At 36.3% G+C, this 19,076-nt stretch overlaps 1 protein-coding gene across 1 annotated transcript; it reads right to left on the bottom strand.

Annotated features, from left to right (window-relative positions):
• Positions 1-4,309: 4,309 nt before the first annotated feature.
• LOC131012439 (uncharacterized) lies at positions 4,310-6,187 on the bottom strand. Its single transcript, XM_057940394.1, has one exon. It carries the CDS (start codon positions 6,035-6,037, stop codon positions 4,484-4,486), a length of 1,554 nt encoding a protein of 517 aa, XP_057796377.1. The 5' UTR covers positions 6,038-6,187; the 3' UTR covers positions 4,310-4,483.
• Positions 6,188-19,076: the final 12,889 nt, after the last annotated feature.

Genomic DNA, 19,076 nt, shown 5'->3' on the forward strand with positions numbered 1-19,076 from the left:
CCTGAACAGATGAGAACTCGTAACTCACAAGTCAAAACACTAACTACCACTTTCTTTATTTTAATTTCTATCTGCTTCTCTTGTAATCTTAACTGAATACAAAAATCCTCACGTAATGAATGCATTGAACGTACTGCACTTTACTCATATTTATAATTGGAGAACATCGACAGAACTAGTCGTTAAGAGACTAATAAAATAATCATTGCACAAATTTCAACAACCAATTAACTTATCAGTTGACTAACTTATGTCACTAAACTAATACCTAGTTAACCCATTAGCTTATCACTTACTCTGCCGATAAACTCAACTCAATTGACACGTCCAATTGATCCCATCAACTGGCATCCTTCCCTTAGCTATTAATCAGTTGGTCTCTCAATTGACTTATCAGCTGACAATCCAATGCAAACATCTATGACGCAGACGCCGTTTTCTCAATAATCTCCACCTTGACTGCTTCCTCATCTATACTTACATTTTCCCTTTCATTTCTAAACCACAGTAAAATTACAATATTTCACTAAGAGAGGTACCACTATCAATTTAAGATCATACTTAAACTTAACAACATGAAGCGCCTTGGTCAACATGTCTAATGCATTCTCTTGTTGAGACTTTTACCACTTGAACTATTTCTATTTCAACGATGTCTCTAACAAAATGCAATCTGACATATTTATGTTTTAATCTTTCATGAAATAATTCATGTTTTATCAAATGAATCACATTTTGATTATCACAAAGTATAATAATAGTTTCTGCGAAAGATCAAACTCTTGTAGAATATACTTTAACCAAATTCCTTCCTAAACACCATTGTTGTCATCCATGTATTCAATCTCTGTAGCTGAAAGAACCAATACGGATTTCAATACTGACCTCTAGCTCACCCAAACAAAATAAACACATAGCTAGTTTGGGATTTCCTTGTATCAGTATATTAAGCATAATTTGAATTAACATAACAACGTAAAGTCTCTCCTTCAATCATATATTTCTTTCAAACATTATACCATGATATATCTCAAGATATACTTCAGTGCTTCCCAATGAACTTTTCATTGACTTGCCATAAATCTACTAGCTACAGTTATAGAATGTGTTAAATCAGGTCTTGTGAAGATCATAGTGTACATAATGCTTTCCACCACATTTGCATATGGAATTCTACACATATTTTTCCTTTCTTTTTTAGTATTAGGCTTATGAGCTTATTTCATCTTGATATCTTGTGCTAGTGGAACACTAACTCCTTTTACTTCATTCATATTGAACTTTCTTAAAACTTTACTAGTGTAATAATCTTGAAAGAGCATTAGCTTTCCATCTTTCCTATTTCTCTGAATATCAATATCCAATATTCTTCTAGCATTGCTTAGATTTTCCATACCAAATTCATAATTTAAAGCTAGTTTTATTTTATCCACTTTTGTTTTGGACTTACTAGCAACTTACATATCATCTACGTGTAACAATAGATATATTAGGCTGGAAGTAGCAGCCATCTTCGGATAAACACGTATGTCGTAGACACATAATATGAAAATAACACTAAGCATGAAATCATTAAACCATTTATTCCATCGCTTAGGACTTTGTTTATATTGACTTTTTAAGCAAACACACCTTAAATTAATAAATTCACACCCAAGTATCACCAAACTTTTTGGTTGATTCATGTAGATAGTTCCTTTTAGATCTCTAATCAGTCGTTTTAACATCCAGGCGATGAGGTTCGAAATCAAATTGAGCAACAATAGCGAGTAGCAACCTGATGGAACAATGTTTGACCATTGGTGAAAAGATTTCATTAAAATCAAAACCTTCATTTTGTGTAAATCATCTAGCCACCAAATTGGCTTTGTATCTAACACTTTCATTCTCACCAACCTCAATTTTCTTTTTATAAATCCACTTGCAACTAACACACCTTTGATCAGTAGGTTTATCAAGTTTTATTCTTCATCAAAGACTCAATTTATTCTTCCATAGCCCTTTTTCAGTACTTGCTTTTAGAGCAGCTTATAACTTCATTGTAGTTTCTTAGCTCATGGTAACTGATGTCTTCAGCAACCGTAAGAGCATAAGATAAGCCCAACATGCCATAATCTACATTCATCTTTAAATGCAATCTCATATTCTCCAACTATAGCCCTGACTACTAGGTAATATAGGCTTTCTTTTTTATTCCTTTCAGAACAATATTGAAATTCTTAAAGAGATGCATGTTTGATTCTACTGACTTAAATTCATAGCCTTTGGACTTTAGTAATCCAATAGAAATTAAATTTCCTTTTTAAATTCATAGCCTTTAATTTAGACTTTAGTAATCCAAGAGAAATTAAATTTCTTTTCAAGCCTGGGATATACCCGACTTTAGATAAGATTTTGACAAATCCATCATATATTTCCACTCTGATGGATCTCATTCCTTTGATTGAGCAAACTTGATTATTTTCTAGAATAACTGAACCAAGATCCTTTAATTGTAGATCAAAGAACCAAGATTTGTTAGGACATATATGAAATAACAACCAAAATCAAGAATCTACCCATCTCCTAGATTTGAATCTTGAACTTTCAACACTTCTACCCTATCACAATGTTCCATGATCGGGATTGAAATTCTTTTGGGCTTGTTTCTTTATCCACTCATAGCAGTCCTTCTGATGCCCTAGCTTCTTGCAATGATGACATTTTCTTGCTTTCATTTTATCATCTTTATGCTCGAACTGTCCTAGTTTTCTTAAATTTTCAGCCTTCTTATTCTTTCATTCTCCTTATTTTGCCTTTACATTCAGACTTTCATTTGAACTTTTCATCTTTGACTCAAACAGTTTTTGTAATTTTTTGGATAGGAGTGCATTCTGAACTTCCTCAAGAGTGATAGTGTTTTTCTTGCCATAAAGCATGACGTCATTCAGATGGTCATAAGATTTAGGTAAAGGCATTCAATAATAGAATAACCTTATCTTCATCTTTCGAAGTAACTTCAATATTCTCAAGATCATCAACTACTTCGTTGAAGTCATCTAATTAATCCAAGATGTTCTTCTCATCAGTGATCTTGTGCGGATATAACTTTTGCTTCAAGTACAGGCAATTATCAAGAGCTTTGTCATGTACAAGTTATCCAACTTTCGCCACACTACAGCCGTAATATTTTCTCTTGATACCTCCAAGACTTTATCTCCAAGGCAGAGAATGATCACTGTGTTCTTATCCATCATTATTATCTTTTCTTCATTCGAATACCTTAAGCCTCTCCTCCGCCATCGCTTCATAGTGCATCGTACATACCTTATTGAATTAGGAGAACTTTCATCTTGATTTTTCACAATGATAAATCATTCTTCCCAATAAACTTTTCCACTTATATAGCGCCACTTGTAGGATTTGACCACCAAAAAACTCCAATTCTCTATCAAGAAAGAATAACACTCAAGAAAATAGTAACAACAAACAATATTCATATGGTTCGGCTATAAAGCCCATGTCTATGTGGAGGGAAACGATAGATGTATTAACTCGACGAAAATTACAATAACACAGTTTTCTCCTAAATAGGAAAGAACTCGTAGCTCTCAAGCCAAGAACGTTGACTACTATTTTTTCTTCTTTCTCTATTCTAATTGCTCATCTCGATCGTAATCTAAACTGAATAAAAGAATTCTCACGTAAGGAATGCATTGAAAGTACTGGACTTAAGTAATATTTTTAACCGGAGAATGTCATCGAAACTAGCCGTTAAGAGAGTAAGTGGGTAACAGAATGACCGTTGTGCAAACTCCATCAGCCAACTAACCTGTAAACTGACTAGCCTTTGTCAATAGATCAACATACTCAGCTGACCCATCAGTTGACATCTTTCTCATAGCTATTCATCTGTTGACCTCTCAAATGACTTATCAACTAACAATCCAATATAAACATGTAGAATGCATAGACGCTTTTCTCAACAAAAATAAATTGAAATGAAAAATATTGAAATGAGAAAAGTCGATTTGATATTGTTGATGATGGTTATTGACATGTAAATTAAACGAACTTTTAGTCAATTTAAGAACTGTACATGAACTTTAATTTTGGTATGACAATATATTTCAATTTCGGAATGTTATGTCATGAAAATCATAATAAATTAAAAATCTATACATTATCATAGTCAAATTAAATTTATGTGTAATTTATAAATTGACTACAAATTTATATATTTATGGGGAAGCATCCCTATCAGTGAAACATAATCTAAAGAAAAGGGTTAAGGGACACATCTCTTAGTGATATTACTAAAACTCGGAAAGAAGTAACGAGGAGTATCATTTAAAACATTGAAACAAACATAAGAAATTTAACAAAAATGATTTACAAATTACAGATAGAAACTATGACTTGGAAGTAGTAGCACTAAATACTATACACTAAACTGTAACAAAATAATAATCTCGAATTTTATTTATTTTCCTCACATCTGAGCTCAGAAGCCGACTCCCGCCGCGCCGACTCCGATCGGCGCTTGCCTGTGCGGCTCCATCTCAACATTCTCCTTCCAACAACCCGCCTCCGGCATCAGCTTAGCCGCCGCCGTACTCATCGGCTCCGACTTACACCTTGTCAGCTCGCACGCGCCCACCCGCTTCCGCTCGCTTCCGGCAGCCGCGGACGCCGCCGGCAGCGAGCAGGACGACCGCGCCGGCTGCGTGTCGTTCTTCTTGGGCGGCGGCGGAACTCGGGGCTTAGGCTTCTCCGCGGCGGCCCTCCTCTTCACCACCGGCGGCTCGGCGGATTTGGCGGCGGCCCTCCGCGGGCGCTCGGGATGGAGGCGGATGAAGTCGGTGGCGCAAACCCATGTTTCTTTAGAGACCTCCATTGACAGCTTGGGCTCGCGCATCATCAACAGCAAGCATTCAGGCAATGCCGGCGCCGGCACCGCCGCCTCCTTTTCCTGCTTCTCGTCGTCTTCTTCTTCAACGGCGGTGGGATCCCCATTTTCATCATTTTCCTCTGCTTTTGCTTCCACTTGTTTAATCTCGCAATCTTCACAATTCTCTGTTTCTAAAAGAGCTTCGAATGAGGACATATTAGATTCAACCTCTTCATCTTCTTCTTCTTCTTGATGAAATTCTTGCTTGATTTCCTCTACTTTATCTTGATTGCAAACGAATGATAATTTGTCTTGATTGAGCATCACTTTCTCTTCTTGCTCCAAAACTCGAACTTCGTACACTTCATCGGAGCTGGTGGTTTGATCATCATCATTGTTGTCATCGACTTCAATGGCGACAGTTTCGTACCTAGCTGCATCGGAGCTAATCCGGTTAGCGATGGCGGCCATTTTGATTGGATCGGATCTGCACCTCATTAGCAGAAGCGCATTTTTGGGAGGTATGGAAATGGCGAATCCATCTTCTCCATCGAAGAAGCTCCGCCCCTTCACCTCAATCCTGTCGCCGTTAACCTCAATATCATCGAATACATGCCTTCTCGAATTCCCGCCGGACATCACCACCTCCTCCTCATCTCCGCCGCTGCTGGCCGCCTCAATCTCCCTCCTCCTCTCTCCGCCGCCGCACCACCAGCTCCCGCATCCTTTCCATGTGTGTCTCCTCTCAAAGCAGGAGCAGTTGCAGGAGCAGGTGCAGCAGCGGAACAAGCAGCACAAGTCGCGCAAGACCGCGGAGCAGCTGGGCAAATGCACCCAGCGCTGATCCCGGCGCGAGCGGCGCTGCTGGTGCTGGAACGAGGGCTCGGCGGCGCTGCGGAAACTGGCCTCGCCGTTGATGCGGCGGCGGTACTGCTTGACCTTCTTCTGCGACTTGACTCGGACCTGGCCAATGCAGGTGACCTTGGGCGACGAGGGCTCGGGGTTATCGGCGGCGGCGGCGCCTCTCTTCCTGCCGATGGTGATGAAGAAGGGGGAGGCCCGGGAGCGGGGGCGGCGGCGGCGGAAGAAGTAGGAGGAGCGGAGGAGCGATCTGGTGAGCCTCATGGCGCAGTTGCAGTTGCAGTTGCAGTGCAGAAATGGGAGCATTCAATGTGCATATTTTTTGTTTATTGTAATTGGGTTTTTTTAGGTGCAGTTTTTTACTGCTCGAGGTTGGTTGCCATGGGCGATTGATTGATAGTGAATCAGTGATGCAGTAATAGTAAAAACTTGAAGAATGAATACTACTGCAATATATACCAGACTATCATTCAGACATGTACTAGTACTACTATTCGTCTCTTTTCTCTCCTTTCTCTAATTTTTTATTTATTTACAATAAAAATAGATTTTGTTCTTATATAAGACTCTCTTCTTCCTATTATTAATGTCTCAATTACTATTATATTAAAAATTGGAATATTCGACTACTAATTTCTCATACTCCTTTTTAATAAAAAGCTAACAATTTAAAATATTACTCCCTCCGTCCCATTACAAATGTCTCATTACTTTTTTGGACACGAAGATTAAGAAATGTGTAGAAAGTAGGTAAAGTGGATTTGTGGAAATTATTTAAATATTAAGTATAGATAGAGAATATATTGCCAAAAAATGAATGAAACATTTGTAATGAAAGGGAGGGAGTATTAATGATGCATCCAACTCATTTTAAAATAACCCTTAAATATCTTTCATCAACTTACTCTATAAACTAACTACACTTTTCTTAATCTTTAATCTTTAATGCCCAAAAGTGTCAATGAGAGCCTAGCTCAAGTGACAAAGTTGAAGCATCAAAATACTCTCCATTGCGAGAGATCTTGGTTTCAATCACGCTTGCGTGCTGATAGTGTTCTCACCTTTGTGTGGATAGTATTTCCGCCTGCATGCAGTTATTTTTTTGCATCTTTGTGTGCCTGCGTGCAGATTGTTTATCTGATTATATACATACATCTTATAATTCTAAAAAAAATGATTGATGAATAATTTGTAAAGTAGTGAGAAACTGATCATATTGGCCTTGTTTTTTTTTTTTTTTTTTATAATTTATACCCAAAAGTAATAAGATATTGCTAATGGGATGGAGGAAGTAATTAATTTTGATAAATATATTTATTATTATAACTGTACAATTTTAAAAAGTTGTAGATTCTTATTATGAATTAATCAACCACAATAATCAATGACCACTAATTTAAAAATTAAATATAAATAACAATACATCTTTATTAAGTAGTTTTGAAGATTCTATCTAATTAATAACAAGACTTTTGCACGTTTATGGTTGGCGACATGACTTTAAATTGAGCACAAAATTAACTTTTATAACTTGTGGAACTTGTAACTTTCTGATGGGTCAAATTGGCGTGACAGAAATAAGTATCAGTATCTATACTTTCTTTTCTCAAATTTTGCCTATTGCACAAATTTTGTGCCACGTCAGTTGGGCTCGACCAAAAATTGGATCATTGCTGCATAAATTATAAAAAGTTACTTATGTTAAAGACCCCAAAATGTGTGAAAGAAAGTTCATAATACAATTAACCCTTATAATTCTATACGGTAATTTAAAACTATTTTACAGAAATTAGAATGTGTTCCTAATCGTACCATCAATCTTGTAGTTGCTTAACCCTTGGATAGATCAATTTGTAACAATTACTACTACATATTAGCAACTAAATTAATTTACTGTCAATTAATTGTTCCATAAATCAAATCGTATTAAAATTGTGATTAACTTTTGAGCTGATTGAATCGATTCGACATTCAAATAAATGAGCCCCTATAATAAATCTATTGAAAAGTCGATAATCATAAATCATCCAGAGTGTTACACTAGAGTAGATATTTTCTAGTGTCTCTACCCCTAGATTTAATAGAACTATGAGTTCCCCAAAAATGGAGCTAATTAGACATTATTTTCGACTATTGCTAGATTTAATGGAACTATGAGTTTTCCCAAATAGAGCTTACACATTATTTATATCATTATATGGACTATTCTCTTACGTCAAAGGCTATGTCGTTGTTGTCTTCTAAAGGAAAGGGAGGTTGGGGGTGGGGTGGACATGATTCTACAAAGTAAAAAAAAAAAAATATTGAGCTTAAATGAAATATTAAAGAATAAATAGTAAAATCAATTTAATTAGTATCTGGCTATCCCTTCAAATGATCGAAGTTCTCGTCTTTTTTTTTTCAAGTATTTCAAATAGGTTCCATATTAATTTATAGTACATAGAAGTAGTCTAAAAAAAAAAACTTTGGAAAAGCACATGCATGAGTATAACTGAAATTTGCAATCCAAACACTTACATTATATCGAACTAACTCCTCATAATGTACAGATGAGGTGTGCAATGAAATTAAAATTGATAAGCTAGCAGAAGTGTAAAGATGAAGTAGCTGCATAGGTGGAGCCATAAATATAGCTTCGAGTGAGTTAAAGTTACAAAATTTGAACTACTATAGTGCTAAAATCAAATATTTACAAAAAAAAAAAAAAAAAGCAATAAGTAATCGAATTTACATAATTGAAAAACTAAAAAGAAAATGCCGAGCGACTCAGCGACATGCGGGTGGGGTGCTCAAATGTGCTCGATTAAATCTTCTTAGTGGCGGTTGTAGATTACAATAATTAATGCAAATTTGAAAATTATGATGATTAAAAAAACAATAATTAAAAAAATTAAAAAATAAAAATTACAATTAAAATTATTTGGAAGTTATATTAAGTTGATTTTGCATTGAATCTCACACCGAAAAGTGTATATATTTCTCTGCAATGTTTAGTGCACTATAAAAAGTAAAACTATATTAAATTGTTTTGTATTGAATCTCATATCCAAAAGTATGTGTCTCTACAATGTGCAATGGACTATGAAGATAGAAGTTACATTAAGTTAATTTTGTATTAAATCACGCATTGAAGAGTACAGATTTCTCTACAATGTGTAGCACACTATAAAAAGTGAAGCTACATTTAGTTAAAATTAAAACTAAAATTCTAAAATTTTAATATATTTAAGGGCCAGTGCATAACACACGCCCTACACAAATCCTCCGAGCTCGACATAGAATCGCTAGCAGCCTCTTAAGTCCCATAGATCTGCAGCGAGGCGGGCTTAAATCCAATACGAATAAAGTATTCCATATAAATTCATATTGAATAATATGAATGAAGAAGTATTCCATATAAATCCATATTGAATAAAAACTAAGAGCTACCCTTCACTTCGTACATTCACAAAAACTTGAGTACAACCGGGTTGATCCACATCCTGACCCTGACTGGCATCATGATCCGAACCCGCATCCTGATCTGAATCTGCATCTTGACCCAAATAGTGTAAATGACATTATTCAGTTATACAGATAACAATGCCTATAATTGACACTATTTGGTTATATAAATGACACTGTAATATTTTAAAATGTTATAGTGTCATTTACATCTCACCGGCCAAAACTTTTTGCCTCTGGTTTTTTTCCTTCGGGGTGTTCTCGGCAGTAGGGTGCTTACGACGACGACGTATAACCGGCCGGGTAGCTACCCTTTCTGCTTTCTTCGTGAGGTCAGTTGGGTTGTGGGTTGTGGGGTGCTTACGGCGACGACATATAACCGGTCGTGTAGCTTCCCTTCTTTGGGTCTGGGCTCGTTTGAGGTTGGCAGTTTTTTGGTGACGGCGTCTCACCGGCCTTTCTGCCTTCCGAGCTTTTTGGGTTTTGGTTTTCGTTGGGTTAGAGCTGAGATTGTTTGGGGACGATGCTTAGGTCGGAGTTCCGGAAACTTTCTCTTCCGCTCTTTCCTTCTTGCTTTTCGTCTTGTAGACGAGTACTCTTTTTTCTTTTTACGGTTTTTCCCTTTGAGTTTTCCGTAAAAAGGTTTTAATGAGGCTCGGCCCTTAGTCTGCTTTTCTTGTGCTTTCAAGGGTTTTTTTTAGGTTTTTTCTTTTTTAATAAAATCGCAGTTTAATGTTAATAGTATCAATTACATGAAGTGTCATTTATACTTCTGATAGTGTTAATTATACACAGTGTCATTTACAATATTATAGTGTCATTTATACTTAATGTCATTTGTATAATAGAATAGTGTCAATTACATGCAGTGTCATTTGTATAACCGAATTGTGTCATTTACACGATTCGGATCAGGATGCAGGTTCGGATCAGGATGTGTCAATAACCAAGACCACATCTTATACATGTGCTCTAAATCAAGCATGCATATTAATACACATTTTTTAAAATATGAATTTGGAAATGAAAAAATAAGACCTATTGATACTATATAGTCGCATATACCACATTTTTTTTGTTTGCGACAAAACATGCAATGTTGGGAATTAGGTTCTGTTTCGAACAAGACATTGGCCTGATGGTCACATTCATCGATTCGTTGTCGACAATACATGTGTTGGGACACAAAAAGATTATCCAACTTCTTGGTTTTGATGATACCAAAACTATCAGAAAGCTTCTCTTTCTTATATTCCTTTATGGACTCAAGTGTTTTAGTCCTCACTAGTTTTGACTGAAGCGACAAAGACTGAAGATCAATTGATTGAAGACCGAAGGCTGAAGGCAGTTTTACTGAAGCATTTTGAACGAACCACCAAAGGACGCAGACTGACTGAATGTCCTCAGTCACCAGTAGTCACCAGTCAGAGATACTCAAGCAACTCATGTCATCATCAAACCGGAGCTTAAATCAAGTACTAGTCGATATTCTGCATCGGACTGAAGTGAAGAGTATTAGATACGCCACATTAAATGCTCAAGTACAACAGCATTAAATGCCGAAGATTTGAAGATCGTCCTTGCAAGTACCAAAGTTTCCCGTTGCGTATAAAGATGCATAAGCAACATACTCCAAGGATAAGACAATTCAAATACTTGCTACATGGAGTATCTGAAGATTGCCACCTCAGCCCAATAAGTGTCATCCTCTCACAACGGCAGAAATCCTGAAGATCATCTCTTCAACAGATCTATTCAAGACTTCGCCTATAAATAGAGCTTGAGGAACGCCAGCAATCGGGGACCGATTCGAAGACATACGCTGAAGCTCTGTCAAATTCACGAGCCAACATTTCCATCGATAGAATTTCAAATCGAATAAGTGAGTATCAATTGTTGTAAAATCAGTCTAGCTGATTATCTAAACTCTCTTAGTGATCTAGGCATTTCTTGTTTTATCTTTATCCTATAATAGATTACTTGAGAATCTGTTCTCAGTAGTCTTAGTTGGAAGAGTCCAAATCCCTTTTCAACCGAGAGAAAAAAGTGTTTGAGTGGTTGTTTAGTACCAGGTAAACTAAACAGTTAGGTTCCTTGGCACCCGGTAAGCCAAGAGTGGTTGTTTAGTACCAGGAAAACTAAACAGATCAGTTCATTGGTACCTGGTAAGCCAAGAAAGAAATCCAACTCAGAGTAGGTTGGTAGGTTTGCTGTGCACCTATATGCATTAGCCCAGAGTGTTTGTCAGACTAATCATCTGGCCGTGGAGTAGGAATGTTGTTTCCGAACCACGTAAAAATCCTTGTATTTTTTACTTGCTTTCAGTTATTTCTTATTTGTGTTAAATATGTTTTCAACTTAACTGGATTAACTGAAAAGTGTAACTAAGGATTTTACAAGTGACAAACTTTTTCTAAAGGCTATTCGCACTAAGTTTAAATTCCGCTGCCGAGTTAATAGTCTAATTGACGATTCAACTGATAGTCAATGAGATTAATAACTCTACTCTGTTTTACAAACTCTAGACTGAAGCTTTACGTGGATATCAGTTAAGCTTTACGCTCGACTAATGTCAAAATTACTGAAGTCCTTCAGTATCAGTCTACAACCTATTTCCAATTGAAATTTGGTTAAGTTTGTTTTATTTTGCGAAAAATAGCCTACAAGTGTATTCCTCCCTCCCCCCATACACCTGTCCAGTCAACCCTCCGGGACCCAACAACATGTCTTACACGATGCTTACTAGGTTCAAAATCTTTAAGTGATGATTTGTTGGAGGTTTTTGAATATGCTCGCAAGCATGTGGTGCTCCACTTTTATGCTCGGAAAGATGCAAATAAAATGACTCACAAATTAGCTTGTTATGCTATTATTATTCGGGTTGTAATGATTTAGAAGATTGATTTCCCCTCTTGGTTTCTTGATATTGTACATGCAGATACCTCATATTTAAGACTTATATTATTTTCGTTCATATCTTTGTTTGAAAATAGAAAAGAAATATTTTTTCTTTGGTGTCTCAATATATATATATATGTGTGTGTGTGTGTATGTGTGTGTGTGTGTGTGTGTGTTCTTTCTTTGTATCTTTCATTTTCCAATGACAATCAATGCTCTTTCTTTTCATCTGTAAATGATATGTAAGATCATCCACATCGGCTGACTCTATCGGGTGGCTCGAGTCAGCCGATACAAGCGAGGGAGACTCGAGTCTTGACTCATCTCAATGAGCTAGGCTTGTTCAGCCGAAATGGGGGGAAACGTGTATGACACGTGCCAAATTTGAAAAAAAAAAAATCATGCCTGGTTCTAGGAATTGCGGTTGCCATTGAAGAGATAAAGAAGAAGGTATAAAGAAGATGAAGCGGAATGAAGAAAAAAAAATACTAGGGATAATAAAATGATCCATCTAATTAAATTTTAAAATGATAGTTGGGAGTGTGTGTGTTAGCGTAGCGGTATGAGGTTAATGTCCAAGATCTGAGGTTCTTGATTCCAGTAATTCGCCGCGCGATCTTTGAATTTCTTTATTTACTTATGTAATTTATAAAAATAAAATAAAAAACATGATAATTGGGCTATAGTTGGGCTTCTATTAAGAAGAAGACAGAAAGAAGAATGGGCTATAGTTGGACTTTTGTTAAATTTTAAAATGATTCATCTTATTTTTATTTTTATTGATTAATTTTTTTTATTATTTTAATTTGCTGTAAGTTTTTTTAATTATTGTAATTTTCATTTTTCAAAATTATTGTAATTTTTCAATTTTTTTAGTTTTTAATTGCTATAGTTTGGGCTCTATTACTAATTTAAATTTAAGTAATCTAAATTTATGTAAATTTTAGTAATTTAAATTAATTAATACTCCCTCCGTCCACAAACGAACTTCCTATCTTTCCTTTTTGGGATGTCCACAAAAGAACTTCCTACCTATTTTTGGACTATACCCCACCACTTATAATCCTCTTACTTTACACTTTTCACAACTCTCAATATTAATTATATCACCTTTTCACCACTCCCAACACACTCAACTACCTTTTATCCACTTTCAATACACTCAACAATATTTTTTCTTAAAACCCGTGCCACTCCCTCCTAGAAAGTTCTTTCATGGACGGAGGGAGTATAATTTTTTTATTTAATGAATTATCTTATTTAAATTGGTGTTATTCAAATAATCAAAAATCAAAACTAATTCATATAAGTCAACAATATGAGTCAAGCCAACGCAACACATAACTCATTGATGCGCCTTTGATTTTTGGGCCATTTGACCCTATTTTTTCTCTTCTTTTATGTATGTATGAGTCGTCTAGGGGTGAAAACATGTATTTAGGAGGAGGAAGCCTAGAAAATGGCATATGGTCAGAATGAGCATTACTGGAACATAACTATCTAAGTTGCCAGACTGGAACTCCCAAATCAATTGGAGATCCATTATCAATCGGATCAATCAAGGATCAAACTAAATATGAAAGAAAATCATCTGCCAGATATGGTCTTCCGACTAGGGTTTGACTGCTACCGAACTACTATTTAAAGTCCAGCATGTGTGGCTGCCAAAAGACGGACCTATGCAGTTTTTTGCACTTACACAACAATTTTTAGCGCTCTTCTAGACTTAGACTTTGGTAGTTCACCCAAGAAAACAATTTACTTTAGTTTGTTTACATTTCCTCAAGAATATTTTATCTACTTCTCGCATTTTCAATTCCGTTGTGAAGAACAAAACCAAGGCGGTTGCCTTAGGTATTTTTTATATCTAGTATTTTATATTTTGTTTCATTCATGTGTTCATTATATTTCGAAATTATGTTTTTCATTATCTATGAGTAATCCCCCTTGGTGGGGTTTGAGAGGGGGAAATGATTATTTATTGATATGTAAGATATTCGAGAGGCTATTGTGTCTTCAGTTGAGTCTAGTGGTTCCGAAAAGATCTGTGTCAAATCGTGGACAGTAGGGGCCTGATGGGTGATCTCTGTTCAGTAAAAGGCTGACCACGTCAAGCAAAGGCAAGGGCATACCAAGCAATAACGTCCAGTATGCCTATGACCAAGTAGCTGAGCAACATCAACAAAAGGTATTGTAGATCCAGAAGGCGAGGAAAGGACTTTGGGATTCAACGTCCTTCCTTGGTTTTGGGCTTATCTAGCAACAACCCATCAACTGTGACGAGGCATAAAGCCATGGTTATCGATCAAGAAAAGTGCCTACTGTACCGTAAGCATATCAATGACCGGTCGGTTAATAGCCGAAAATGGATATCCCAGGAGATATGTTTGCCGAAGGTGCAGAACCGGGGACCTTGGGAGAGAAGGTTGGTGAGGGGCATATTTGGAGAGATTGGGTATGTCTACCATCTAAGGGAGTGAAGCACGAGCTTGTGACCGGGGTAACTCGTGACCTTCAGACCAAGTGACTACAAAGGACTCAACCATCCCAAGTGTGGAGTATAACCTCTTGAAACGCCCCAATGTCTTTGGACCACGCCTTGAGTTTATACGAAGTGTGGACGAATCTTTAGTATGCTTATGACCGAATGCAATATCAACAATAATCATGACCTTATTCACACCTTACCCCCCTTTTATATTTGATCTTCGTTTAAGTTTACTTGTGCAGATAAACAGGTTGAGACCGTGACAACTCAATTTGTGCACCCGAAGAGTAAAGTAGTTCTTCACTCTCCGTGGGATCGACCATAGCTTACCGCTAAGACTAACCAGTCCGGTTATGGGCATAGGAGCGTGTATTGTCCGTCTGGGGCATACGCAAGTATTTTACGCGCACCACACGACGGGTGCGTCGTCACTCATATATGGTCCCAAAACATGCTTGTGTCAAGGCTTGACTCAACCAATGTGGATGCTCTGAGGATCTTGCATAGATAATTTTTTAATTTAAAATTACTTTTAAATTGATTTCAAATTAAATCAATTACAATTTTATAAATAAAGACAACTTAAGTTATAATTATATATTTTAAAAAAGTTATAATTTATAATTGATGAGCTGGACGAAGAATTTCCCGACCTGGCTACAAGACATTGTTGGAGGAGATTTTTCTTGAATAAATTCTTGTTTTTTCGTTTTCTTTCTTTAAAAAAAGGTTACAACTCCATGGTTGAAGTGAAAATTTACGGTTAGTGTGAAAATTCAACGAGTAATTAGAGGAGTAATTCGAAGGTGTGGTTGACGGTGTGTGAGAATTCCACAGGTAATTAAAGATATTTCGATAAAAATGACCCAATGGCTTTTTCGTCAAACTAAGTATTAATTCAACATTTCAACACCTACAATTTATTGTTATAGATTTTATGAAATTGTAGTTTGTTGAATTTGAGCATAATTTATTTGTTTTAAGCATATTTTACTCGAATTAATTGTGTTAGATATGCAAAAAAGTTAGGGATATATGTATTTTGGTAGAAATAGCGAGACATGCCAGAAAAAGGCATTAGCCGTTGATAATTAGGCGTTTTACGTAATATGCCTAATTTCCAGCGACTAATTGTATTGTGTGGCTTCCCCCACTATTTAAATGGGACAAGTATTCATATGTTACTTTATTGTTAAAATTGAATATTTTATTTATGTTTTCTGAATTTATAAAATTGATTAATTCCGTTTAAAGGCACTAGTTGCGTAAAAAAAAATTAGGAATATATATGTAGTTTTGGAGGAAATAGGGAGGGAAGCCTGAAAATGGCATTGCCTTCGAAAATTTGGTGTTTTACGTCATTAGCCGTCAATGAACCATCGTCAACTGGTGTAAAACACCTAATTATCAGCGGCTAATAGCATTTTCAGGCTTCCCCTACTATATAGATAGTATGTGTATTAATATGTTAATTGATTGTTAAATATATAATGTTGTATTACTCCGTTCGTCCCAACGAAGTTGAGTCGTATTTCTTTTCGGACCGTCCCAACGAAATTGAGTCATTTTCCTTTTTGGAATAAATTAAAGCTACTTTTTCATTCACTCTTTCTTTCATTTTACTTTTATATTCACTTTTTCATTTCACTTTTTCACTAAACACTAACTCCTTAAATCTCGTGCCCAAAAGAAACGCATCACCTTCGTTGGGACGGAGGGAGTACTATTTTGTGAAATTATAAATTTGATTAATTAGGTTAAAGGTATTAGCCACTAATAAAATTTAGGAGTGTTCACGTTTAGTTTAAAAATAGCGAGAGAATTCGGAAAACGTCATTAGCCGTGGAAAATTAAGCATTTCACGCCATTAGCCGCTGACGAAGCACCATAGACGGTTAATGGCGTGAGAAGCTTGATTTTCCGCGGCTAATGACGTTTTCCAATTTCCCCTACTATTTAAATGCTACTTGTATTCATATATTAATTAATTATTAAATATTTGATATGCTATTTGTGTTTTATTGATTAAATTCAACTATTGTTGTTATAAAATAGAAAATTATCCATTATTGGAGGCCCGAACTTATCAATGTGAGGTCCCAAATCAGCATATACTAATTTAATCTAAAACACCTATTGAATTGACTCGTAATCTACACGAGGTCATCCTAGTGCAGTAAGTTAACCCAAATCGTATCTCACAAGGAAGGCTAAGCAGAACGACTGATCATGCTATGCACAGAAAGCAATAAAACCTAACACTCTAAACAATAGTTGGGTCTGACGATGCACTCACTCTCCCTTGGCATAAAATAAAGCTAACGTAAACAAACTAGACTTCAAAGACACCAAGATCAAGCAACAAAATAAGAACTAGACTCCGACAGATTCAATAACACAATGAGATCATAACGAAGCGTAAACAACCATCATAGAAATCAAAACATGGAGAACAAGTATCAATAAAGCATTGTAATACCAACTAACTTCGCGCACTAAGACCAAATTAACAAAGAAAATAAGAGCATTCAAGGATCCAAAAGAAAGACTCACAACTCTTGATCCACAATAAACACTTAAGCAATACAATCTAGTTAACAAAAGGTAACGGAGAATTCAACTAGATGAATCAAGCCATGAGCTCAATATCAAAACTAATCAGTAAAGAACATCAATCGCATAAAAAACCATCAAAATAAATAAGCAATAACGACCAATCAATAGAACAATCAAAGAGAACACGTAAATTACTAATCAAAATAATGAGTTCTTACAATCAATAAAAGCAAACTTCAATCCAATGCAATCCAATAGTATCTAAAGGTTTAAAACATCTCAAAACTCAAGGAAAAACTATAAAATCGCAGCTGGAGGCTGTGGAAAACGAGTGTCTTGAAAACCCTAAAAATGGGTATAAATATGCCTTTTTTTGAAATTGCCGAAATAACGTGGGCGACGACCGCAGTGAGGCGACGGTGGCCGTGAAATCCTTCAAAAGTCGTTCGGAAATCCATAATTCCGCCAAATAACGTCACAGTACCCTTCAAGATAGAAAAACGTGTACAAAGCCATTGAGCAAGTATAATATATAAACAATATGCGTAGAGCATGCTAAAAAATGTATCTCAAAACCTGCAAATCACAACCAAAAGTGAGCTAAACATATACCATAAGCCCTCATATTTGATTCAAGTAACAAATAAGTTGAATGTGATTGGAGGGGGGGAGACACATTGGTGAACACATTCAGGTAAGGTTGCTTTAGTCACCTATTAGATTGAGATCCGGGTCAGAAGTGCAACATAGCATTGCACCATGTTGTTTCTCGTCATACTAAGATGAGAGGCGATGATGAGGAGGATATATGGTTCTTTATCAATGAGAGGCGAATTTTTATTTTTTATTTTTTTTTTACCGATGGAATTTGCTCTCATTACTGGATTGATGTTCGAGACATCGTCTTTTGATCCCACTACACATCACGATGTGAGGCACATCCTAGCATTCAGACGATTTTATGGTGGACAACATACATCCATCGCAGGTTTAAGGGACATATTCTTTGACGGGGCATTTCGGTTATGGACCCTGATGGCGCGCTCTACCTTCGAGTGGCCCACTTGTTAGTGCCACACGCTTTTGTATTAATGATCGACTTGCCACGACCCATAGAGCCATGGACATGGGCTTTAGTGGATGACATGTACGCATTTTCTAGATTTTCATATGTGTACAACGCTCTCAATCACTGGATGAAACAAATGAGTTTAGTTTAGAAGTGCCACTTTTACGGCCCTTCTTATGCACTATTTGTCTGGGTACTTGAGGTGATTCCTTGAATGGGTCTAGTTGTGGGCATTTACGTTAATGGGGGCTTCATACCCTAGATGTGTGGTGGCATTTCAAGAAGTTCACCTAAGTTGATTTACAACCCTTGTTTGATCCTCGGCATCGGGGTCGGGTTTTCCTTTTTTCGGATCCAACCTTCTTGCTCAAGCGCCGTAAAATCTATAGCATCATCGTCTGATAAATTTTCAGAGACATCAAGACCAGTTTGAGGCTCATTCGTATGATCATATTCTTCATAATCTCCATCAGAATCATCTTCAACTTCTACGGCATCCGACGCTTCTGCTTTTTCATCGGGCATTTCATCTGTCTGCACCTAATTCATTCTCCCACACATTTCATTAAGGGTTTCCGGTCGAATCCATACAAATTTATCCAAAGTTTCGCCATCCCATGAAAAGTATTTATGTGGAGATGAATTCTGACCACCATGATGTGGACTCTAACCACCATGATATAGTGTGTCAACAAAAGAATCCGATGAAGCATATTTCTAAATTAGTTTCAACAAATTTTCATATTGATTGAATTGTGCTTCATATACGTATCGTGAAGGCTGGGCAAAATCAATATTATATTATAGGGGTAATTGCCTGTAAATCCATAACGTTTACCCGGAATTGGTTTTTGCTCCTAATTTAAAAACTCTACTTTTAAATACATAAC

This window comes from Salvia miltiorrhiza, chromosome 2 (assembly GCF_028751815.1).
Source record: "Salvia miltiorrhiza cultivar Shanhuang (shh) chromosome 2, IMPLAD_Smil_shh, whole genome shotgun sequence".
NCBI classification, from domain to species: Eukaryota; Viridiplantae; Streptophyta; class Magnoliopsida; order Lamiales; family Lamiaceae; genus Salvia; species Salvia miltiorrhiza.